General features: G+C 50.9%; 2 protein-coding genes across 3 annotated transcripts; both read right to left on the reverse strand.

Moving 5' to 3' along the window:
• Positions 1-6,373: 6,373 nt before the first annotated feature.
• Positions 6,374-7,494, reverse strand: LOC101954977 (putative G-protein coupled receptor 32). Its single transcript, XM_005343036.2, is given in 2 exon segments — positions 6,374-6,463; positions 6,466-7,494. Coding segments are annotated over 2 exon segments (1,119 nt in total).
• Positions 7,495-22,039: 14,545 nt separating this feature from the next.
• Positions 22,040-25,044, reverse strand: Clec11a (C-type lectin domain containing 11A). Of its 2 annotated transcripts, none has more exons than XM_078031541.1 (4): positions 23,889-25,044; positions 23,489-23,608; positions 23,119-23,310; positions 22,040-22,725 (listed from the first exon to the last, which is right to left on the reverse strand). In XM_078031541.1, the coding sequence occupies exons 1-4, from the start codon at positions 23,950-23,952 to the stop codon at positions 22,280-22,282; spliced, it is 822 nt and encodes a 273-aa protein (XP_077887667.1). In that variant the 5' UTR covers positions 23,953-25,044; the 3' UTR covers positions 22,040-22,279. The 2 variants fall into 2 exon arrangements, with proteins under 2 accessions (XP_077887667.1, XP_005341726.2); XM_005341669.5 differs by having other exon boundaries at positions 23,489-23,675.
• Positions 25,045-25,264: the final 220 nt, after the last annotated feature.

Raw genomic sequence — 25,264 nt, forward strand, 5'->3', positions numbered from 1 at the left:
AGTTTTTGGCAGACCCAACATCTTTGTTGGTATGTGGTGCTGAGGATCCAACCCGGGCCGCATGCATGCCAGGCGAGCGCGCTACCGCTTGAGCCACATCCTCAGCCCCCAATACACCCATTTTATAGACCAGCAAATGGAGACACTCGGAAGATCACACAGTCACTTCATTGTTGAGTTTGCCTTTGGAAGGAGAAGGGGGTGGGGAGTTGGGGGCAGACTGCAGATAAAGGGGGTCTACACCCAAGATGGCTAAAGGGGGGACCTGGAGGGAGTGGCTAGGCGGTGGTGGCAGTGGGTAGGACAGGTACTGGGAAAGAGGAAGGAGCACCAAGAAGAGGGGAAGGGGGTGGCTCCTGTGGACCTCAAACTGCGGGAGATGTGGAGGAGGAGGTAAAGCCAGGCAGGAGGAGGAGTGTCCTGGATCTGTGCCACTGCCCTCCCGCAGTGTCTGCCCCATCACCTTCTCCAGCTCAGTGGCCCTCCCGGCTCAGGCCACCTCCTCTACCCCTGGACCCTGGAAGCAGCCTCCTCCTGGCCTCTGGCCACCCCCCACCAGGGATCTTTCTACCCTCTGCCCTCCCTGCTTACAGACCTCTCATGGCCCCCAGCACCCCTGGCAAATTCCCCAGTCCCTCAGCCTGGGATCCAGCTCCCCCCTGGAGCCCCACGCCGGCGCGGGGGTGGCAAGCCCTCTGCTACAGCCTGAGCACCTCCCTGGTGGTTGGTGCCCATCTCCACAGTTAGAAGGTGGTCACATCGTCTCCTTATTTTATTCCACACCAACAAGAGTGGGCACCCGGAGCCCACGGGGCATCTGGCAGTGCTGCGGAAGCGGGTGGACGCCGGACTCCCACGGTCTTGAGTTCGAATCCCGACCCTGGCAGCGCGTCCTGGGGAGGGGGGTGGGGCACCGTGCACGAATTAGGCTCCTACCTCGCAGAGCAGCTGCGAGGAGTAAAAGGCCCGGGGCGCTCAGACCGACGGTGTACGCGCGGGGAGGGCTCCTGCGCGGGGCTGGGGACGTGACGAGGTGAGGAGTCTCATGACAGCTATTTTCCGACATTTGATGACAGACTGTCTCCTAAGGCTGGGAACATCTCAAACCAGGCCAGATTGGGGGCGACGCCTCCCCTCCCGCGTTGCAGAGGTAGTGATTAAGATCGCATAATTACCTCCCTGCTGCCTGGGAGGCGAACCTCTCTCCTGCCTGGGATCTTGGGGTTAGGACTGCCTTCCCCTAGCTGCGCGCTCCGCCAGCGTAGAGGCTTCACCCTGCAGTCTCCACCCTGGGAGGGATTGGCACCAACTATGTGCGGGGCCAACACGTGCGCGATCAGGGCTCGCCAGCAGGTGAAGGCTGCAGGCTCCGCAGAATGGAAAGTACCCCGGGCCGGAATGCCGACCCCGCCCCAAAACTCACATTCAGGCCCCCCCTGTGGGATGTGAGCCCTCCCACTGGGACATCAGCCCCTCCTCCTGGAGCGTTAGCCCCGCCCCCTGGACTCCAGCCCCTTCCCCAGGAGCTCAGCCTCTCCCCCCGGAATGTCATTTCTTCAATTCACGATCTTTGCCTCCTGCGCCATTTACCCGTCGGGTACTCTATGAGCGAAACTGAATGGGTTGAGGCCGTCAGCCCCGTCAAGTGCTGTGCGACCTTCCGTGAGTGACTTTACCTCGCTGAGCCTAGAGTTTCCCATTCTGTATGAAGGACATCAAGGCAGGGCTGTCCCCATGGGTTGAGAGGCTGATGTCGGGGGCTCACAGGTTTATAAATCCCTGGACAGGATCTGGCACTCTGGAGGTCGTGATGGATGGAGGAGCGACTGGCCTCCCGTTGTCACAGCAGTCTGAGGCGATGAGGAGTTTCAGTCCCGACTGGAGGAGAAACCCGGGGCTCCCGGAGGGGTCCAGGGAAAGGCCAGCCCCGCGGGACCTTGCCCAGGAGCGCTCCGGAGCGCAGCCCCGCCTGGCCACGCCGCCAGCTCCCCGGCCACCAGAGACCACCGCCCCCGCAAGGAGAGTCCCGCAGCGGGCCCTGAAAGCCACCGTCGACTTGGGAGAACGTCGCCGCACTCATTAGAAAATCAATGCAAATTAAAAACCTCCCCGGGATCCACTTTCCCCGGAGAAGGCGAGGAGCAGAGTCTGACTCGCGGTTGCGTTGGCGAAGCCAGCCGTGGAAACAGCTTTGCCGAGCGGCGCCGAGTGGCGGTGTCTGGCGACACGGAACACGCCCTCTGACCCTGCAGTTCCCCGCCGAGGAGCTCCTTCTAACAGGTGTCACCGCTGATCGTCGCAGACTCGCGGCGCCTCCTCGGTGCCGGCAGCCACCTGGGCGCCTCACCCACACGAACAGGAGCACTCCCCGCGGCGACCCTTTGCCAGGGGCCCCACGGGTGGAAACCAAGGCGTGGAGGGCGGGAGCAGCTTGCCTGGTGTCCCCAACAATAAATGACCATGTCTTAGTGTGGACTAAGACTTTTGAGACTCAGAAAAGTACATAAATGTTAAGGGATATTATTGCTAGAGAGAGAGAGAGAGAGAGAGAGAGAGAGAGAGAGAGAGAGAGAGAGAGAGAGAGAGAGAGAGAGAGAGAGAGAAAAAGAATAACAATTTCCCTCCAAGAACCATCTTCTTATCCTTGCCCACACCCAACTTTTGGTGCATTCATTTTATTGTTCTTTTTCGACTCTCTGGAATGGTTTGCTTTACTAATTTCCTTTTGGACTTTTGCTTTCCCCCTATTAAAATTTAGAGCTACAGATTGTCCTCTAGGCACTGCCTCGGTCCTCCCTTGGCCAGTTTGGGTGGACAGTGTTTCTAAATCAGGCGGAACTTGAATTTTAATTATGGTTGAACACAGGAGGTACTGATAAAGGTGTTTTGCAACTATGTCCAAGTGGGAGTGGGAATTTGGGGTCCTTCCTCCTATTGGATTTTTAATTTCCAATGTGGCCTGTGTTACTTCTACTCTGCAGGATCATTCTAGGCTGTGCTTATGACCTAAATCAACCAGTTTGGGGTGGGGAAGGAATACCATTGTAGAATCTTGATTTTTTGTTTTAATGCTCTAAAGCTCATAACTGGGACAGTTAGGAAATTTGAATATGGACTTTTGTTAGATCATATCATGTTAAAGTTCTTAAGGAGAAGAATGAAGTTATGGTTGTGCAGGGAAAATGCCCTTGTTCTTGGTGGCACAGGCTGAAGAATTTATAAGTGACATATAATGTCCTATTTGCACCTACTTTCCAAAGTTTCAAAATTTTCTGGAGCTGCCTGTAAACACGGCCCCTTAGGGACAGCACCTTGTCAGGGCTCCCTTTCCTGTGTCTCTGTCTTGGCTTGCTACACATGCAGGTGTGTGGAAAGGAAGCAGGAAGAGAGAGGGAACATGGGAACATCTGTGGGGTGGAAAATATTAACATCTGGGAACTTTACAGTAACCAGGTAACTGAATGGTAACCAGTACTGTTCTGGTAATCATACCTTAGAATTTTTTCAAATGAAATCTTTTGTTTTTAAAAAAAAATTTTTTTTAGTTGTAGATGGACACAATACCTTTATTTTATTTATTTATTTTTATGTGGTGCTGAGGATTGAACCCAGCACCTTGCACATGCTAGGCGAGCACTCTACTGCAACCTCAGTCCATAAAAGACAAGTGTTTACAAAAAAGTTTGGGACAGAGGTCACCTTTAGAGTTGGAGGAGTGATTGGGAGGAGGAGGAAGAGGAGGAGGAGGAGGAGGAGGAAGAGGAGGAGGAGGGATATGAACCCTAGAGTAGTGTTTTATTCTGTGACCTGGCTAAGTCTCACTCACATGGTTTTTCACTTGGTGATCAATCAATTAATTCTCCCAGTTCTTTTTTTTTTTTTTAATGTTCTCCAGAATTTGTGTTAGATGGAATAATTTTCGAAGTTTCAAAGATACATTGTAGCAAGCTCAAAGCAATCTAGACACCATCAGTAGGGGTTGGGTGAAATACCTTTAGGCACAGTAGTATATCTACATAAGAGAACACTTGGCCCCACCACTGAGAAACCATGTGGCAGCCTCACAGACCTTTATAAGCAGCTGTCTCTTAGACACACTCTTGTTTGTTTGTTTGCAATGCAAGGGGTTGGAATCAGGGTTTCCTGCACGTCAGGCAAGCACTCTACCACTGAGCCACATCCCTAGTCCCTAGACTCTTAATAGAACACACATGGTGTGGGATAATGTACTTGGCATGTTCTGTTTGTGTTAAAAATAATTGTGCATGGGTAGGCTATCTGGAAGGATATGCAAGAAGGTGATGTCATCTCCAGGGAGGAAAAGTAGGCATGGAGGATGAGGAGTAGGAGTGAGAGTTTCTTTTTTGCCATGTGCCTACACTGCTTTAAAGTTTTGGTTTGTTTTTAATAAGCCACTTCCTGCAGTTAGTGTTTTTCAAGGTGCCTCCATCCTTCCCGTCACCGGGGTACCGGGTCATTTAGTCCTATCCTCACCCATGAATATGGAAGCATTTGGTCCCATTTTACAGAGTTGGTAAACTAAGGCTCTGAGTGGCAGAGTTTCAGAACACGTCAGAGCTGGGCCAGAGATGCCATTAAGAATTGGGACAGGTAGTGTGATGGTGTCTGGTTTGGATGGTTTTCTGTTTGTTTGTTTTTCCTCTCCCTAGAACTAAGGGAATGGTGCCCCACGACTAGGAACCACTAGCATTTCTATCCCTGGAGAGAAGCATTTATGGCATGTATCAGCAAGGGCCGCTCTGGGTTTCCAGTATGAGCGAGTCTGACTCTAAGTGGCTTTGGCAGTATGAAAACTTACTACCTCCCTTCACACAGTTCCAGAGGTTGGTGGCCCAACAGGTACAGGTCCATTCAGCTGCTGCAGCACAGACACCAGGTGACAGTGGCTCCAGGAAACTGGAATATGAGCTCTCTCTTCATGGCCCAGGTGTGAACATCCAGGGCTGGCAGGGGTTTTCCTTGGGGACACATAGCTTCCCATGTGGCTTGCCACAGTGGTTGCTGTGCAGATTGTAAAAAAAAAAATGGCCCCAGTTCCGCATGCTGCTCAGAATCCATGGCCTTTTGCAATGTCGCTTTGCGGATTTTCCAATTGAGAGGTGGAACCTCTCGCGTGATCTAGGCTGGCGTGTGACTTGTTTTGACCAGTAGGAATGATGGTCACCTGTGCAAAGTTCCAAGCTTTATCTCCTACTTTTCTCACTCTTTTTTTTTAATTTTTTTTTTTAAAGAGAGAGTTGGGGGGGAGGGAGAATTTTTCAATATTTATTTTCTAGTTTTGGTGGACACAACATCTTTGTTTGTATGTGGTGCTGAGGATTGAACCCAGGCCACACGCATGCCAGGCCAGCGCCCTACCGCTTGAGCCACATCCCCAGCCCTGCTTTTCTCACTCTTAAAACCCTCCTCGTGGGCTGGGGACGTGGCTCAGTGGTAGAGCACTTGCCTAGCAGCACAGGACCCTGGGTTTAATCCCCAGTACCCCCTAAAAATCAAACAAAAGCAAAACAAAACCTCTCCACATAAATGCCACATTAAAAAAAAAAAAGTCACACTTCAGGACAATAGGAACTATATGGCTTGGCCAATCCCATTATCCCAGTTGACCAGCCACCCCTCCCAGAATCATTTAGCAGGTCCACAGGTGCATGAGGGGGTCCAACTAAGACAAGAAAACTGCTCAACTGAGCCCAGTCTAAATTTCTTAACCACAGAAATCATAAAAGGTTGTGATTCTAAGCTTCTCGATTTGGGGAGTGTTTGTTCCACAGTAAAAGCTAACTGATCCGTTCACTGTCTAGTCACATGGAGAAAGTAAGGGGCAAGCCCCTTTCATTTAAGGGCACTTCAAGGAAGTCACACTGATGATGTCCACTCCATCCTACTGGCCAGAAAGGAGTCCCATGGATGCCTCTACTTGCTACAGTTACTGGAAAATGTAGTCCTTTCTTTCTTTCTTTCTTTCTTTCTTTCTTTCTTTCTTTCTTTCTTTCTTTCTTTCTTTCTTTCTTTTTCTTTGTCTGTCTGTATTTCCTCCTTCTTTCTTTCTTTCTTTCTTTCTTTCTTTCTGGTCAACCACATGTCCAGCTTAAAGCAAATAAAACTGTTGTAAAGAAAGGGAATGAGGGCTGAGGTTGTAGCTCAGCGGTAGAGTGCTTGCCCTGCATATGTGAGGCCCTGGGTTCCATCCCCAGCACCACACAAAAATAAACAAATAAAGATCGTGAATCCATCTACATCTAAAAAAAAAAAAAATTAAAGGAATGGTGGGGAATACCTAGCTGTCCCCTAGGTGAGGGACTGCTGGGGAGACTTCCTAAAGAAGAGGCAGATCCTTGGAAGCCCGCCTATGTTAGGGTTTGCAAGCTATGGAGGGAGATTCCCAGCTGCTGCTGGGAGGCTCCCATTGTCCTCTGGGGACTTCATCTCTGGGACAGGATGATTGATGAATCCCTCATCGCCAAACGCTCTGGCCAGGGCAGAAGGCAAAGACTGAAAAAACTTTTCTTGGAAATCTCTGCCAATAAAGACATAGAGAAAGGGGTTGAGGCAGCTGTTGAGGCAGCCCAGGGAGAAGGCAGCCCACAGGACCAGCATCATCTTAGGCCAGAGGGATTGGTTTTGCAGCATCAGTAGCCCTGACTGGACCAGGAGCGCCATGTTGAACGGGAACCAGAAGAGGAAGAAGGCAGTCACCAGCACCAGCAGCATTCTCTTTGGCCTGCTGCTATGGACCAGGCCTACCTGCCGGAGCTTGGCCTGGATGAGGTGGGCACAGGTGCCAATGATCACCAAGGGCACCAGGAAGCCCAGCAGGAAGTGAGCGATGGCCACGGCCATCTGTCCCTTCCATGGCTCCTCATTCCGGGTGCCCTCGTTCTGTAGGTTGAACTTGAAGTAGCAGTAGTCACATCCATTCACTGTTCCAGTGGCCCGGAATTTCAGGTAGGGAGAGCACGCGGTGGCGGCCAGGAGCCACACACCCAGGGCCAGCCAACCGGCCCGTCGGGCGGTGCGGTGGTTCCGGGCCCAGACAGGGTAGAGAACAGAGAGGCAGCGGTCCACAGAGATAAGGACCAGGAAGTAGATGCTGGCGAAGAGGTTCAGGGCCAGAAAGGCCATGTAGAGTTTGCAGACCACATCGTCCAGGGGCCACTGGCCGAAGGCAACATTGTGGATGGCGATGGGCAGGAACAGCAAGCCCAAGAAATCAGCAAGGGCCAGGTTGAAGAACCAGATGGTGGTGACGGTCCGGGTCATTCGGAAGGTGGTCATCCACAGCACCAGCCCGTTGCCCAGCACACCCATGGCGAAGGACACGGACAGCACTGCTGTGGTCAGCTGGCGGAGGTACCCCATCTGCTCAGGCAGGCACTTGGAAGCACTCATCTTTCTAGAAGAGGAATCATCACATGTCAGAGCCAGAGGCTGCTTCTCACTAGAGCCCACAGTCCCCTGGAAGACCCCAATCATCCATTCCTCCATTCAGTCACTTTTTCTTGGCTGGGAGTAGGGACACACGCCTGTAATCCCGGTGGCTCAGAAGGCTGAGGCAGGAGGATCACGAGTTCAAAGCTCACCTCAGCAAGGCCCTAAGCAACTCAGGGAGACCCTGTCTCTAAATAAAGCACAAAAAAAAAAAGGGGTGGGATGTGGCTCAGTGGTTGAGTGCCTCTGGGTTCAATGCCGGGTGCCAAAATAATAATAATTTTTTATCGAGGGCCGATTATATCACAATGATATTCTTCTAGGTACGGGAGATGAGTAACGTAGCAAGGCAAGCCTTCACAGAACTCGTAGCCTAGGAAAGTATGTCAGGCGTAACACCTAAAATAAGTAAATCCGTGATGAACCGCTTTAGAAGATGACATGTTATGGGGGAAAGTCAAAAGGAGCGGTTCTGATTTTTGGTAATATTAGTGCAGCTTTTTCAAATAGTTCTACAGTCAAAAAATTACAAACACTAGACAACAATATCAAAGATCAATCTACTGATGGAAAACACTGGAGAGTAATCAAAATTAGGCATCAACTAGAGGAGGGTTTTTAGTTTGCATCTTTTGTGTGTGCTCACTATACTGACCCTACAGTTCCCAGATGCAGTGGGGCACACCTTTAATCCCAGAAGCTTGGGAGGCTGAGGCAGGAGGATCCCGAGTTCAAAGCCAGCCTTAGCACAAGTGAGGTGCTGAGCAACTCAGTGAGACCCTGTCTCTAAATAAAATACAAAATAGGGCTGGGATGTGGCTCAGTGGTTTAGTACCCTTGAATTCAATCCCCAGTACCAGAAAAGAAGAAAAACTCTACCTGCCCAGCTGATGTGTGTTATGAGACGACAGAGATAAGAGCAAGGAAATTGGCCATAAAGATAGTAGGAGGCAGAGAACTGGGGAAGGAAGCCACCCATGGGGTAAACGCCAAAATCTGCAAACAAAGCCCATCCAAACCTTTTCCTGACTAAATTATGCATGTCTGGGGGAGACACCTAGATGCCTAGTGGAAAAGGAACAGTTGAAATTAGAAATTTTAGAGCACAGATTTCAGCCATCGTCCACAGAGGTGACACAGACTTTGGGGTTTCAGTCCAGCCAACTTAATTGTCTGCCAAAACAAAAGCCACTTTTCTTTTTCTTTTTTTTTTTTAAGAGAGAGAGAGAGAGAGAGAGAGAATTTTTTAATCTTTATTTTTTAGTTCTTGGCGGACACAACATCTTTGTTGGTATGTGGTGCTGAGGATGGAACCCGGTCCACACGCATGCCAGGCAAGCGCGCTACCACTTGAGCCACATCCCCAGCCCAAAAGTCACTTTTCAAAGGAACATAACACAATGCAGATTCTCAATGTCACTTACGATCTCCAGTCTGTGTGTGAAAACCTCTAGACATGGGAAGTAACAGAGATGTACAGGCCACGCCCAAGAAAAAAGGAGCGATACAAAAACCCTGGGGTGACATGGATATTGTACCACACAAGGATGTTAAATCACCTGATACAAATGTGTTCGAAGACTTCAAGGAAAAGGTATTCGTGATAAACAAACTGGAGGCCCATGGCCTGCTTAGAGGTCACTCTGGACATCTTGACCAGAAAAACTGCTGACCTTCGGAATCAGAATATCCTGAAATTAGGATGTTTTCTCCCAGGCTGACTGAGAGACGAGGAAGCACAGATCGCTCCCCTCGGTTGTTTGCAAAATGCTGTGCTCATTCCCTTTTAATTCTATCTAGAGTTCCAGCTTGCTGGCACAGAGAACTGCTCGCTAAAATAATAAAATCGAGCAGCTCAGCACTCACGGCCGCTTTTATCACATCTCTGGTTCTATGCTCCTGAGAACATGCCCGCTTGTTCATTTATCTAGTTCTGGGTTCCTTAGGACACCGTACCGTTGTTCATTCCTCCTATTTAAAAATAAAATTGCTGCTCAGCCTGGGACTTCCCTTCATCCTGAGTGGAGTCACCTGATCCCCCGCTTTAGAACCACTTTGTCTCTGTGTCCTTGTTCACTGGCTGTGTCCAGGGTTCAGCTGGTCTGGCCTGGCAAATAAAGAGTGTGGGTACTCTAGTAGAAAAGAGGAACTATAAAAAGAGAAGTAACCAACAATTCTAGACATGAACAGTTGAGATTTCATCAAATGGATATATGGGCTTCAGAGGTGGGAAATGACCTCAGTGAACTTGAAGATAGATCAGTAGAAATGTCCCAACCGGAAAGATGAAGGAAAAAAAAAACATTAAAGAAAAATGACTAGGCCCCCCGGGACGCTGTGGAACAATCCAAGTCAGTCCACCCTAGAAGTCGTGGGATTTCAGAGCAGAAAAAGCAAATGAGACAGAGAAGTCTTTGCAAAAATAAATAAATAAAAATGACCCTAAATATACCAAAGTTAGCAAAAGACACTGTCTTACAGATCCAAGAATTTCAATGAAGTCCAAGCAGAATAAAGACGAGAAAATCACTCTCAAGGCACAGTGCAGGAAGAAGAATGAACTCCAAAGATAAAGAGGCAATTTTGAAAAAAAAGCTCCATAAAAATGACACTTTACATAAAGCAAAACACTGATATGAATATGAGCTGACTGATCACAGTGGGGGTGGGGTGGAATGGTGACTCGTATTTCTAAGGTGCTAAAAGAGAAAGGGGGAAAAAGTCCATTTGGGATTTTACGACCTGCGAAGATATCCTTCAATAATGAAGAACATTTTCAAGTAAAACAAGTTGAGATGATTTAGGTGAGGTGAGCCCGCCACAAGGAAAGGTAGAGGAAGCTCTGGGGGCTGGAAGGAAATGAGAGCAAATGGAAAGAATGAAGAGGGTGAAATGCTGTCTTAGAACATCAAGGTAAAGGAGGGGCACTGGGATTGTGGAGGCTGAGGCGGAAGAGGAAAGGCTCAGGACAGACCCTGAAAGATGGATTGATTGATTGATTGATTGATTGATTTGGCTACCACCCCCAAATCTGTCTCACTCAGGCCCGGAGCAATGAAGTGAGCCTTCTATGGACTGAGACCTCTGAAGCCATGAGCCCCAATCGAACTTCTCCTCTTCTACTATTGTTGTTGCGGGTCTTTTGGTCGCAGTGGTGCACAGCTGACGGAAACATCATCTGAGAAGGGACGGACACCCAGAATGCATCTAAGGAGCTCAACCCAGCGGTAAAAAACAATCTGGTTCCTTCAATGGACAAACGATGGGAGCAGACATGTGTCAAAGGAAGGTCTACACATTGCCAACAAGTGCGTGAGACGATGCTCAGGCCCCGATCATCAGGGAAATGCAAATGGAAGCCGCAATGGGACACCACCTCACCCTAGTTAGAAGAGCTGCCATCAGAAAGAAAAAGGAACAACACTGGAGAGTTCAGAGAAGGGGAGCTGCACACACTGCTGCAGGTGGGGATGTAAGAACAGAGCCGCCTCCTGGGGTGGTGGGCCGCCACTGGTGCAGACCCAGAGGACCCCAGGCAACATGTCGAGGAGTCGCCTGCACCCGCGTGCTTATTGCGATGCCGACAAGAAATCAAGTTAGGTGTCCATAAGCAGTGGAATATTATTCAGCCGTCAAAAGAGCAGTGAGAATGAGGGCAGAGACGACATTGTGGGTCCTGGTGAGGACTCCCACAGCTTTCCCCCGGGAGCCACCGGAGTCTTTTTTTGTTTAATTTGCTTTTATTCCTCTCCAGAGCCTGCCGGTACCCCATCTCCCTTCACTTACCATATCCCAGCTTTCCTGCTCTGCTTCCATTGCTGAGACTCACCTTGTCCTCTCTTGCCTCAGGGCCTTGGCACATGCTCCGCCCTCTGACCTCACACCCTTCTTTCCCCTGCCTTTCGTTTTCAAACTCCTTCTTGACTTCTCAGTGTAGATCTCACTTTGTCCCCCAAGCCTTCCCTGGTCACCTTAACTAAAGCCGGGCTCTCCCCTGGGAACTTTTTAGAAATGAAGGGATTGCGATGGGCAGCCACGTCTACATGATTCACATCCTTCCTCTCCCGTCCCTAGTGATCTCGGAGTTCTGTCAAAATGAGGCCCAGCGTGTGGGGCCGGATCACCAGCTCCCAGTGCACAGTAGGTGGTCAATCAGTGATTGGAGGGTGGATTAAAGGCAATCTCCTGCTGGGCGCCGTGGCCCTTGCAACCCAGGAGGCTGAGGCAGGAGATTCACAAGTTTGAGGCCAGTCTCAGCAACTTAGCTAGATCCTGTCTCAAAAAAAAATCATAATTTTTTTTAAAGGGGCTGGGGGTGTGGCTCAGTGGTTAGGTGCCTCTGGGTTCAGACTCTGGTACCAAAAAAAAAAAAAAACAATCTTTGCCACTGGAAGGTGGATTCTCACCCATTCCACCTAGAAACACACCGTGAGCTGGGTGCCAGACACCACCCCATGCGCTGGGCCCAGCGGTGGGCCTCAGGATTCCAGGATTCCACACCCACCTCAGGTGCCAGACACCGCCCCACGCACTCGGCCTCAGTGGGCGGACCTGAGAGGCAGGAGGAAGCTCTTCCCGGGAGGTGACCCAGGAGGGCAGCCTCCCTGTCACCTCCCTCTGTGCACACCTCAACCGACAGCACCTGTGCCTGAGACCCCTCCCAGCAAACCCTGGCCCCTTGTCAGCCACCGTGTCCACCCACCGTGTCCACCCACCGTGTCCACCCACCGTGTCCACCCACCGTGTCCACCCACCGTGTCTGAGGGTGGGAGTGGGGTCCAGGGCTCCGCCTGCCTCCGACGTCTGCTCCCCGCAGCTGCCAGCTAGGAGCCCAGGTTGGGAACAGGAAGCAGCTACTGAATTTGCGGGGACAGATAAGGGTTCAGGAGAGTCTTGAGCAAGAGCTCCGGTGGCCCCAGAGATCAATATCAGAGTGTGCGAAGGGCCTGACCCTAGATGTGAGTCCCGATAGGCTCAGGGCCTGGGGGCGAGCCGGGTCCCTCCAGCTCCGTGCTCTGCCTTCCTGGCGTGCTGAGGTGAGTTCAGCTGTGCAAAGCACTGACAGCCCCCTGGCACAGAGCCCGTGCCCAAGCTTGGCCAGCTGTCATCCCCAGAGGACTTCCCTTCTAGAGAGGGTTCCGGCCGCTGCGCTTCACAGGACGCTCGAGAGACTCCAAATAAAAGACAACACGGAAAAGGCTGCACGCCCCCTTTGCCCTTGGAATTTCTACTTCGGGGTTCCTGGAAGTCCTCTTAGAAATGGATTGCCCAGAGGGACACACAGGTGGAGTGTCCTCGGTCTGAAATAGTTGGGACCAGAAGCGTTTCTGATGTTGACCTCCTCCCCGATGGATTTAGGAACGTCTGCTCCTACAGACTGCCGTGCCTTGGGGTGGACCTACGGCTCACCTGAGATGCGCTCCTTTCACACACACCTTCTGCACACACCTCAGGTGAACGTAAACACTGCTAGGGTGCACACTGTCTGTGCTGTGGGGTTTGGCTTTGTTTTGTTTGGGGTACCAGGGATTGAACCCAGGAGCACTTGACCACTGAGCCACACCCACAGCCCTTTTTATATTTTATTTAGAGACAGGGTCTCACTGAGTGGCTTGGGGCCTTGCTAAGTTGCTGAGGCTGACTCTGAACTCGTGATCCTCCTGCCTCTGCCTCCCAAGCCGCTGGGCTTACAGGCGTGCGCCTCCGTGCCTGGCTATGCCTGTGGTTTCGACTACCACCCAACCCTTGAGGTCAGGTGAAGAATGCTCCACCCATGGGGTATGCCAGTGCTCAAAATGTTTTGGATTTTGGAGCATTTCCGATTAGGGATGCTTAACCTGTACAACTAAAATGAAGTATTCCCCAAATTGAAATCTTTTTTTTTTTTGTCTAAAAAAAATTCAAAATCAATAAAACAAAACAAAACTGCATTTTAGAAAATGCCTCAACAGAGGCAGGAACAGTCCCCAGAGTGTGGAGACCTTCTTTGGACCATGTGTGACTTCCGTGCCTTGTTCCGCCGACATCTTTACCCGCCACCCCGACAAGCAGTTGATTTGGGAGATACTGGGAGGTTGAACCTGGGGTGCTTTACCTCTGAACACAGGATTGCTCTACCCTGGGGACTGAACCTCGGGTGCTTTACCATGTCCCCAGCCCTTTTTCTTGAGACAGGGTTTTGCTAAGTCCAGGAACTTGGCTTTGAACTTGTGATCCTCCTGCCTCAGCCTCCTCAAGCAGCTGATTTTAAAGTCCAGATATCACATTATTCCAACAGAGAATAACTCAGTATCTTTGGTGTGTTTCAGATATGGGTTGAGTGTGCCCCACCCCAAGCAATCTGTGTTGAAATTTAACCCCAAATTTGAGGTATTAAGAGGGTGGAAGCTTTCAGCTGGCAAGGCTGAGGTGGGAGGATCACAAGTTCAAGACCAGCCTCAGCAACTTGGTGAGACCTTGTCTCAAAATTAAATTTAATAAGGCTGGGGATGTGGCCCAGGGGCAGAGCAACTCTGGGTTCAATATTAAAAAAAAAAAAAAGTGGAAGCATAATCTAATTGTGATGTTTAGGGTTGGGGACTTTGGGGATGGATTGGAATTGGATGAGGTCATCAGGAACCCCAAGACTGGATCCCGGAGGCTTTACAGGAAGCCCTTCTAATTTTATCTTAACTATTATAAGGTTTGGGGGTGGGTGGGAGGCCCAGCTCGCCTCCATCATTTTTGACGCAGAGTCATTCAGGTGCTTAGGTTTCTAAGCCATAGCAGCTCTGTGACAGCTAGGTCAAGGCTTGGGAAACGTCCCTGTAAAGTGACAGAGAACAAATGTTTGGGGCTCCTGGGGGACCACAGCCCAGGCTGCCAGCACCAGCTCTGCCATCGCATCAGGAGACCAAATCCACAGAAAACAGGATGTGGCTGTGGCCGTGCCTGGAAAATTTTCTTTAGGAATGCCGAGTTCTGAAGTTCATATCACCGGTATGTTCCACGAATATTCTCCTTCTTTTGATCCTGTCCAGCTGTTAAAAAACACGGAAACCATTCTTAGCTCAGAGGCCACACAAACAGCGGGTCCTGGGGCCAGAGTCTGCCGTCCCTGAACCGGACACCAGCCCAGCTCCGGCCAGGCGGCTGCCTCAAAGATGGTGAGAGCCCAGAATCGTCACCATGGGGCTCCTGACCCGCTCTGCGATTCCGGCTTATCATCAGCATCTCCAAATTCAGCTCCCTCTCCACCAGCTCCTCACCTGTCCCCACCCAAGCCCGGTTGGCAGCAGAGGTGCGTTGTCAGAAGATATCGCCTGGCTCAGAGGGGTCAAGATGTGGGAGAATGTGCTTTTTTGAATCATCAAGTTCAAGTTCAAGAGCAGCCTCAGCAACTTAGTGAGACCTTGTCTCAAAATAAAATTTAATAAAGGGCTGCGAATGTGGCCCAGGGGCAGAGCAACCCTGGGTTCAATCCTAAAACAGATACAAAAAACAAAGCAAAACAGAATTTCAATACACAACGCCCAGGGTACAGAATACATGGTACCTCTTCCAAAGGCGGAGGCTCCTTAACCAGAGCCAGTGACTTTTCCTTTTCTTTTAGTTGTCAGGGGACTTTATTTTATTTGTTTTTTTGTGGTGCTGAGGACTGAACCCAAGGCCTCACACATGCTAGGCAAGCGCTCTGCCACTGAGCTACCGCCCCAGCCCCAGCCGGCGCCTTTTCTCAAGGCAACACAAGACAATCTGTGAGGCTGCTCTCGCCAGCCAGGCTGTGCTCTACCTGGATTTGGGGATTGCTTCTCGCTGTGGTGAAATCCTAAATGTATTTGTCCTGCTGCTACATAATCTGCAGCTTTTTAAAATCATGGTGCCCCATGAAGTGTTAATGGCATCCTTACCCAATCCTTTCTTGGCCCCAATGGCCCGAAAGTCAGGGGTGTTTTTTCTTCCTAAGTGTTTTGCTATTATAAATAGGGCTGCAAATCATGTCTTTGAAGATAAAGCTTTTCTCCACATTTAGGATTATTTATTGGTTCTGGATTCCCACAGAAGAAAAGATCTTGTCTTTACCATCCAGGAGGATATGAGAACCTCATGACAGCACAGGACGGATTCTTCCCAGCCTCATCCAGTGGCTCCGGGGATTCTTGTTAGATTTCCCCCTTTACTGGGACAACTGATGGTGTGTGTGTATGTTCGCGTGCGTGCGTGTGTGCGTGCGTGCGTGTGTGTGTGTGTGTGTGTGTGTGTGTGTATGTGTGTGTGTTTTGCTGGGGATCAAATCCAGAACCTTGCGCATGTGAGGCAAACACTTCACCACTGAGCAACGAACCCAGCCCCGATTTGGGGTCTTGTGTGGTGGAGTAATGGTCTGAAACGGTCTGTGGCTGTTTCTGTGTGTGAACCATCTCCTCGAGTCTCTTGTCTACCTGCCTCCTGGAATCCAGCTGCCCCTCCCTTTCCTATGCCCTTTACAAAGAAGATTATAAACTCTGCTTCTGACACAGGGGAGACAAGAGCTCCCCCCACTCTAAGTCTATTTCTTGACTTGTCAGGAAATTTTAGGCTGAGGTTTTATTTTTTTTTAATAAGCTGAGTTATTAGTTCAAAGGCTCTCAAATCTGTTATCCTTAATACAAGAAAAAAAAATTAAGTATGTTAAAATTCAAGCTGTGTTTGCACACAGTATGATCCACACTTCTTAGGGGCAGTTCTGAGATTCTGCAAATGCATAACTTGTGTGGCCAGCCCAGTCGTGACACAGAAGAGTTCTGTTGCCCCAGATTCCCTGTGCCCTTTCACACTTGAGTATTTTAAAACACAAGAAGAATGCAGGAAGATGGGAGTCTGTCAGAGTGGCCGCTGAAAGATGCAGGGCTTCTTCTTGGAGAAAATGTTCTAAAATTGACTGGGGGGCAGCTGCACAAATCTGTGCTATACACTTGAAGTGTGTAAGTTGTCTTCTATGTGAATCTCCATAATCATTAGCTCTACACTAAGCCACACAAGTTTGCTTGCAATTGCATTAAACCTATAAATCATTTGTGAGGTCTTGACATCCATGTGACAATCGCTCCAACCAGGAGCCAGGGACATCTTTGTTTTTATTTTGGCTATCCTGAAGTTCCATTCAAATTGGAGATTGAGTTTAAGCTGCAGAAGTTGATTCTTTCTTCTTTTGCTAATTTTTGCACGATGATTAGCTTTGAGTGGGATTTGAACGGTATCTTTAATATAGGATGTTTGTTTATTGCTGATGTAAAGAAATGGAATTGATTTTTCTCGGGTTCATCTTGCCGCAGGAGACCTTGCTGATATCTCTTATTGGTCTAGTAGTTTATCTGCTCATTTACTGACTTTACCGGGTATAAATTATATCATATTTAAATAGTGGCAGCTTTCTCTCTTCCTGTCTAGTCTCCACACCTCTTGGTTCCTTTTCTATTTCAAGGAAACGTTAGTCAGGACTTATCTTCGGCTCTACACAGCCATAAGGGGGACATCCTGGCATGCTCGTGGTCCAAAAGGAACGCCATCCAAAATTTCTGTGGTGTTTGCTGGAAGCTTTAGGCCGTTAAGAAAGTTCCCTTCTTTCCTTGGTTTGCTAAGTATTCTAGCTCTTAATCATGGACAGGTGGTGAGCCTGATCAAATTGGTTTTCCACATTAATTGAAACCATGATATTTTCCTCCCTGGTCCACTGACATGATGAATGACACTGAAACATTCTACAAAGTCTGAACCATCTTGGTATCAGAGGCCCAGATTCTACCTGATCATGATGAATTTTGATCCAACATTAGATTTAATAGAATATTTATTATGTGATTTAAGTGTTTTGCATCCACGTTCGTAAGAGAAACAGAACTGTGTACAGTTCTTTTCTTATATGTGGTTATTTTCCAGTTTTGAAATCACGAGAATCATCAATGGATGCTAAATCTAGGGGAAAAATTAATGAGGAACCAGATTTTACCTGGTCTTTAAAGTGTCTGTCCACAGACTGCTCATTAGTTACAGAGGAGAGAAAAAAAAAAAAAAACAGCAATTACACAGTGGAAGAACTGGACATCATGTTGGCCAAGCGATCAAACCTAGTGACAAAAGTAAGGGACAGTTGGACACTGACTGTCCAGATGAGAAAATCAGAAGGACACACTTCACCTCCTGTATCCTGGCAGAGACCAATCATCATGAGGAAACGTCAGACAAACTCAAAATGAGGAACTTTCACTTTTAAAGGAGGGGCAGAGGGGATATTCCTCCAAAATGTCAGGATCATAAATGGGGGAATGTTCCAGAGGAGAGGAGCTTGGATCATCCCTGAAGAGACCTGAGAACTAATGCAGTGAGACTCCAGACTGGATCCTGGACCAGAGGGTGAGTGCTGTGAGGCACATCACCCAATCAACTGACAAGACTAGAATGTCACCAGGAGATCAGACAAAAGTGTTGCGTAAATATTGTGTTTACTGAGGTTGATTGCTGCAGTTACGTAAGAGAGCGCTCAAATGCTTCAGAAAACACCTATATAGTGAGAAACGGAAACTTGCCAGGACTGTGAAAATGTGCCCTGCCCTCCCTCTATGGAAACAGATAAAGTCAGCTGCAACGTTAACTGGAAATATTTCATCCAGGGATGTTCGGGGCCAGTACCTGTAAAGTGTCATCGCAATCCCTTTTTGAGTAACTACTGCTGTGCTATCACCACCAGCAACATTATTGCTATTTAAAAGTATATACATAAGAATGGAACACCAGCCATTTGGACACAGATGAAAAGCACTGATTTCCAGCCCTGGTGGAGAGCTTCAAATAAAGGTGTCTGAGCACAACATGCCACATTTATATTAACATTGTAGTTTCCTAGGAAACAGGACCCTGGGTCCACTCTACTGTTGGGACTTGATGCTTTGAACTATAGCTCTCAAACATCCTTTCAACTGTCGTTCACCCAGATTCCTCTCTTCCTCTAAATCCTAAAACTCCAGCACAGCTTGGATCATTCCTAAAGAAAAAGGAAACAGTAAAAAAGCAGGTCCCTGAATGCCCCTCTGTGTTCCCCAAAACCTATCCAAGTTAAGGGAACAACAAAAGCAAACCTGGGCCCGAAAGTCCAGACATAAACCATCTTGAAGGATTGCACACACTGGGAACTAGGGCGAATCAGAGTGGCTGTAGAAAGCTACTTTCTTGCATGCACAGCAGGACAGGTGCTTCCTGGGAAGCTGCTCACCTAGGCACACTCAGCAAGCTGATGCTGCTGCTGCTGCTGCTGCTTCTGCAGCCTAAGTCGTAACACCCCTCTCTTGAGTGGGAACAGGTGCGGAACTAAGGGCGCTGTAGAAAGGATAGTGTCACTCGTCCTACTGACCACCACTGGACAAAACACCCTGAGGGAAAGGAGACACTGTTTGACAAAGCACCATGAGGGATAGAGGTGCTTTCAGTCAGAATGTCACCACTGAATATTTTGCAGCAGATTCTGATCTCTTGTAAGTTTTCCCAATAAATTATGTCTCCAGGCACTTTCTTTGGCCTATCTGCAACCTGCCCCACTGCCCTAGCACACCTGGGCTGGGATGGGAGACAGCTCTTCCCTGAAGCGTAGTCTCCTTCATTGCAGTGGGGTGACATTGTCCCTGGTGGCTGGTCTTGGATGGGTGGGTAGAATGACAGAGCTAAAGCAAAGGAATAAACAGTTACTAGCATTAAGTCTGGATAAGCGTATTTGTGCAGGTTATGTGTAAATTTAAAATTATTTCCAAATTTAAAAAAAAAAAAAGTTTTTGTTCTTTTCTTTAAGTAACTAAGTTGGGGTGGACCAGTATGTAGCAAACATTTCCCAGGCAAAGGAAATTTTGTTGTATTGGAGATGGTAGTTCCGTACAAACTACGATTTTCAACTTTTTGAGATATATTTCTTGTAATTTTCTAGGCACACTGAATTCATTTCACCGTTAAATAATGGTTATGATCTCCCCCACGGAAAGCCAGCCGTATTTGCAAAACTCTGGGTGGAAAGACGCAGACACAAGTGGACTCTGCTGCTTCCAGTTTTCCTACTCCTGGCCCAGGGAATCGACTACATTTCCCAAAGCACCTCAAGGAGCGGGGGGGGGGGGGGGGGGGAGTCTGAGCTCTGATTGGGGACTGCTGAGCTCTGACCTCACTGATGAGGGCGTGGTCATCAGGTTTGCTGGGAAATGTAGGCCAAGCCCACGTGGAAGGAGGGGCGGGGCTTGTGAGAACGCTGCTGGAGACTCCCGACGACTGCTGGGACGTGAGAACGCACCTCTCAGCCTCCTGGGATTCGTAGTCCTGAAAGTCCAAAGGGCCCCTGGTTTTTCCTGCTCCTCTGGTAATATCAAGCTTCGTGCTCTTTCTGGACTATAATCTGGGATCCTTTAATGCATCCGTCCCAGTCAGCTGCCCTGGCGTCCTCTGGTGCATAACTCTGGCCTCGCAAATTGAAAAGCCAGAGAAGGGAACATTCCTAGCTGTAGTCCATGGGACGCCTGGAGGACTTCCTGGCAGAGTGGGCAGGTTTCCCAGCCCTTGACCACATAAAGCCACGTAGGCGCGCGCGCGCTGCTCTGGTACATAAACAGTCCTCGCCAATATGCACCATTCTCCACCCATATCCTCTCTTCATGCCACAACACTCCCTGAGCTGATGTGGTGGCCCTGGCCACCTGTCAGGGAAGACCAGATAGTAGCACCTTGGTGATGTGGAAAGCCTTCCCCGTCCCCAGGACCCAGTGGGTGCCTGCCTTATCCTAGGCAGGGCAGGGAGGAAAAACTGCACAGATCCAACTCATTTTTGGGTTACCTTCACCATCATAGTCTCACATTGTATCTTCATTCAGTGGGCTCCCATGTGCCAGGGAGGCTGTGGGCAAGAGTTGGTCCTACCTATCCACACCTATCCCTGCCATCAGTGTCCCCAAGCCTGGCTGAGTCAGGTGAGCAGGCAGTGGTTTTGGAATACAGAAGAGGGACATTAACTGTGGGGTATCGAGAAAAGGCTGGCTCTCAAATGGGTGTTCACCCTGCAGAAAAGGGAGGACAGGGACTTTTGCGTGTGCAAAGGCAGGTGTCAGGAGACAGCGGTGAAAGTGAGGCTGGAATACCCAGTGGATTGCCTAGGTATTCCAGCAATCTTTTAGAAGAGGTGGGAATTATTACCATTCCTGCACAGCAAAGCAAAGTCTCACTCAAACTCAATTCGTAGATAAGTGGCTAAGATAGAATTAGAACCTGGGCCATCTGGCTCCAGAATCCAGGCAGGTCTCTATTGTATAGTCTCAACCGTGTCCCGTGGTGACCCCTCTGGAAATGGCACATACTCGTCATTGTGGCCTGATCTGTCCTGGTTTACTGTAAGTATCCTACTGTCTGTCCCTCTAATCCTGGGAAGCTGCTTAGAGTGGAAAGACTTTCGAGCCATGTCTGTCCCCACCAATTGAAGCCCTCCTGACCATAGGCCATTCCCACCTCCATTTTCTGTACTTCCTGTGCGGTCCTGCAGCTGAAAAATAACTCCACAATGGGCAAGAGGAAGTGCTCTACTCTGCTAGAGATGACAGGAGTGGCTTGTCTCCCGCCCCCACCACAGTAGATCCAATGATGACATTTTAGGCATGTGGTGCTATGGTGGAAGGAAGGTCAAGAGCAAAGATGTAATGGCAGCCGGGGTCACATCCCTATTCCTGGACTCCACAATAATGTCAGGGTCAGGCCCATGATGCCAACACTGGCAGTAGCGTTGGGATAATGCCATGAGCTCCTCCCCGAAATAAAGTGGTAAAAATGCTGAGGCCCAGGCTGGCCAACTCCTGGGTATTTTCACTGCTCCCCGGGAATAAAATTATGAAAAACGGCAAGGGAGGAAGGTAGTGTGTGGCTTTATGTTCAACCTCTTCCCAAACACGCATTTTCCCAGCCTCACCTGAACATCACAAGAGCCATACAAAGTAAGGGAGATGGTACCCATGTTCAGATACAAAAATTGAGGTTCCGACAGGAAGGGCCTGACTCATCCTTTCATTGGCCAGGAAGTAGAGGCAGCAGCATTGGGAAGGAACCTGAGCTTCCTGGCAGGGAAGGTTGTTAATTTGTGTCTGAACACAGAGCCCAGGAGTTTGGGAGAGGGAAAAATAGTAGGAGGTGTCTCTCCTTTCAGATCAGGGCTTGATGAAATGGTACCATCTGGAAAAAATGAGCTTGAGACACACTAATTAACACTAAATAAAATTAAATGGGTTCTTTCCAGTAGGACCTGCCAGATCCTTTAGCACCTTCGTGTTTCCCAGATCTCTGACCAGGACCAAGGCCAGGGTCTGGGGCAATGATTGATAGAACTTGGGTCCCAAAGGCCTTCAGAGGGGACACAATGGAGGTGTAGGCATTTGAAGTGTGTGTACATGTGCACTTGTGACGTATGTGCAAGGAAGCACATAATCGTGCACCCATGCACATATGTTCTCAGTCATTGATACTGGGCTCACATGTCAACCATAAAAAGCAGGTCTGTAAGGTACCCAAGTACCAGAATCTGCTTCGCCCGAGGCAAGATAAGTCAAAAGTGCCTCCACTGTCCCGATTCCACAAGGCTTTATTGGCGCCGGACCAAGCCTGGTATTCGCAGCTTCAAGAAAAGGCACAGACACTGAAGGAGCCCCGAACCCGCAAGAGTCCTCCCAGGAGTGCCCAGCCCAGCCGGGGATGGGGGCACACTTTCACCGCGGGGCGCAGGGAAGGAAAGGCGTCCTGGTGTGTGTGGGGGGGGAGGTGTGCACAGTGAAGGGATGGAGCGGAGAGGCGGGGAACCCGCCAGCTAGAAAGGGAACTCGCAGACGAAGTAGAGACGCCGCTGGCAGTCGTGGTCCCACCAGGAGCCGTCGTCCGAGGCCTGCGCCACGCAGTTCTCCAGCGCACCGCCGTTTGGCTGGTCGGGACTAAGCGGGTGCGGCGCGGCGCTGGGTTGAGCGCCCGGCTCCGTGTTGGGCGAGCGGTGCCAGGCGAAGAAGGACACCCGCTGGCCGTTTTCGAAGAGGTAGAGCCCTTCGGCGCGCCGGTCGTGCACGCCCAGCCACACCGGCCAGTTGTAGGGAGCGAGCGCTGCACGTAGGTAGCGAGTGAGCGCTTCCATCTGCTGGCGGTCGGCCGGCTGTGCCAGGCTACCGCCTCGCGCCACGCACCGCGCCTGCGCCGCCGCTTGCACCTCGAAGTCGCGCGAGAGCAGGAAACACTTGTGGCCCAGGCGCAGCCCCTTTAGACAGCCTGTGGGCGGGGCGGGGAGGGAAGGCGGGGTCAGAGCGTTCGGGGCGGGACCAGGGTCTGTGCGGGAGGAGGCGGGGTCAGAACCCCGGCGAGCTACAAGGCCGACCACCAGGACTGCTGGGGGTGGGGCCAGTCTGCTGGGGCGGGACTTTAGGGGGCGTGGCGCGGCCCGAGTTGGTCAGCACAGTTGCGAGGGGAGGAGTGTCTTGCGCATGGCCCATCCCAGTTACTCGAACCTCCTGGGCACCAACACACCACAATTCTCTCGGGACACTCTCGCCCAAGACATCCAGGGTCCCCAACTCTTTATGCCTCTCAGGGCCCCTTCTCCCACCAGTGCCCAACCTGGTCCAGATCGTCCCATTTTCCCTTCTATGTGTGGTGGGGACTTACCCTCCAAGCGGCCATGCTCCCGCTCCGCTCGGCCCTGCGCCTCCTGCAGGACTTGCACCGCGTCGCGGGTGTCACCCGCTGCTTCCCGCAGCTGCCGCAGCCCTTGGGTCAGCTGGACCACGCGGGTGTCCAACGCGTGCAGACGGACGTGCAACTGGTGCAGGCTTGCGTCCAGACCGGCCAGGCGTCCCACTGCGGAAGGACAGGGCAAGCGCTGGAGGAGGAACCTTGGGGTTCTGGAACTTCTGGAAGTTCTGGATCAGTAGCCTAGGCTCTTGGAGGCGAGGTCTGGGGCGGGGCCCCCTGGGATGTGGGGGCTCTGGGCTGGACCGTGAGCAGCTGAAAGCCACCCCAGGTTCTGCTTACTCACAGATATAAGTGATGGTGTCCTCATGGGTGGGAGAGGGACTGGGGATGATGGAAGGGGTTGGTGTTGCTTCCTCCTCCTCTTCCTCTCCCTGATCCTCTTGATTCTCCCAGGCCAGTTTGCCTTCAGGAGTAACAGCAAGATTCTCATCCACCCCCACAGCTGGCAGCCCCAGAGCCTCCTGCAAATGCTGGGGTAGGGGAGGGATGGTCAGCCCCAGCTTGCCACTCCTGATGCCCCATTGTCCCCTCTCCAGCTCAGCTCATGCTCTGAGCCTGAAGCCTTTCTCTGAACCCATCACCACCATCCTCTGAGTCTATCCTCATGACTCCCCCTTAACCATTCCCCTAACCTTGGAATATCCCCTCCCAAGCCCACAGTTCCCCAAAACTCGACAGCTCACCTTCAGCATCAGGGCCTCCCTCTCCCGTTCCTCCTCCAGGGCACCTCCCCAGCCTCCCTCCCATTCCCTCTCGACTCCCCGAGCTCCGTAGCCAAATCCTAAGAGTTGGGGGACCACCAGGGCCCCAAAGAGCCAAGCTGCCTGCATCAGGCTGGGCTCTCAGCACCCAAGGTTGCAGATGTCAGGGTGTCTGGTGTAGGGCTAGGGTCTCTGGAGACTGGTGAATGCTCCTGTCCTGTGTGCAGATCACTAGCCCCTGGTTCCCGCTTTTGCCAGCCTCTTTCTTGTGCCTCCCCTCCTGCTCCTGTCTCTGTCCGTTGGTCTCCTCCGCCCCTCTGTGTGTGTCTCCCCGCCCTCTTGGCTCCCCAGAGGTCCTGCCTCTGTGGCCGGAAACCTCCAACGTTCCAAAGCCTTGATCCCGCCTTGGGTCTCCCTACACCCCCCTCTTTCCACAGAGCTCGCTTCCGCCCTGTTCTTTCCTTCTGCCTGGCCAAGAGCTCAGATGGTCAGGAAAAGGATGGAGCTGGCTTTCCAAGGGATCCTGGGGATGGCAGGCCCTGGCCTTGGAAAGGAACCCCTCAGGACCAGGCTGGCAGGAGTGGGCTGCTGGGGCTTCAGCCTTATTCCTTTCTCCCCCTCCTGGCCATTCCTGAGGAGGGGGGAGAACTCTGGGACTCACTAAGGTTGTTATTACCCTGCAGCCACCATCGCCCACACACCCTGATGGAAGAGACTTTTCCACCACTCTCAGGCTCTGGGGCACCTCCTGCACCCTGGATGGCCCACCCTTGGCCTCCCAGCCCTTGCCTAGTGATGCAAGTGGGTGTGAGAGGATGAGTGCCTGTGGGGACATGTGTGAAAAGCATGCTATGGTTGTGTGTGCAGCCCCAGATGGGGTTCCTGGATTCAGTGCCTACATTTTACTGGAAGCCTCCTGCAGGCCAAGCACTGGGCAGGGCTATGCTGGAGGCTGCATATGCTGAGCTGCTCACAGTCAAGCAGACAGAGAAGTCCCCAGGGTAAGAGGCTGGGCAGAGGGTGGAGACTGGGGGCTAGTGGCCAGAGAAGTTTGCTCCAGGTGGTAGAATAGACAGATGCTGGGCTGGGTGCAGAGAGAGCTCTGAGCATTCGGCAAGCTGTCTCAACCCAGCCTGGACCACTGCAGTCACCTCCTCCCTGCCCTCCCCCTCCTTCCTCCCAAGCCCCTCCAATCCCGGCTGCTTGCCGCAGCCAGAGCAATCCTTCCAAACCATAAATCAGATCACATCATTCCCCACTCCCCTGCTCCCCCACCTTCCCATCATAAGCAGGAGGGAAGCCAAACCCGAGCCTTAGTCCTCAGCATAGCCTGCCTTGGCTGGGGGCTGGGAAAGAGG

Source organism: Ictidomys tridecemlineatus, chromosome 15, assembly GCF_052094955.1.
Source record: "Ictidomys tridecemlineatus isolate mIctTri1 chromosome 15, mIctTri1.hap1, whole genome shotgun sequence".
NCBI lineage: Eukaryota > Metazoa > Chordata > Mammalia > Rodentia > Sciuridae > Ictidomys > Ictidomys tridecemlineatus.

Coding starts and splice junctions, on each gene's coding strand:
- Clec11a (XM_005341669.5), bottom strand. CDS start 24,035: ATGCAGGCAGCTTGGCTCTTTGGGGCCCTGGTGGTCCCCCAACTCTTA. Junction 23,676..23,888: donor GGGAGGCCCTGATGCTGAAG/GTGAGCTGTCGA, acceptor CCCCTACCCCAG/CATTTGCAGGAGGCTCTGGG. Junction 22,726..23,118: donor GGAGCATGGCCGCTTGGAGG/GTAAGTCCCCAC, acceptor CCCCGCCCACAG/GCTGTCTAAAGGGGCTGCGC.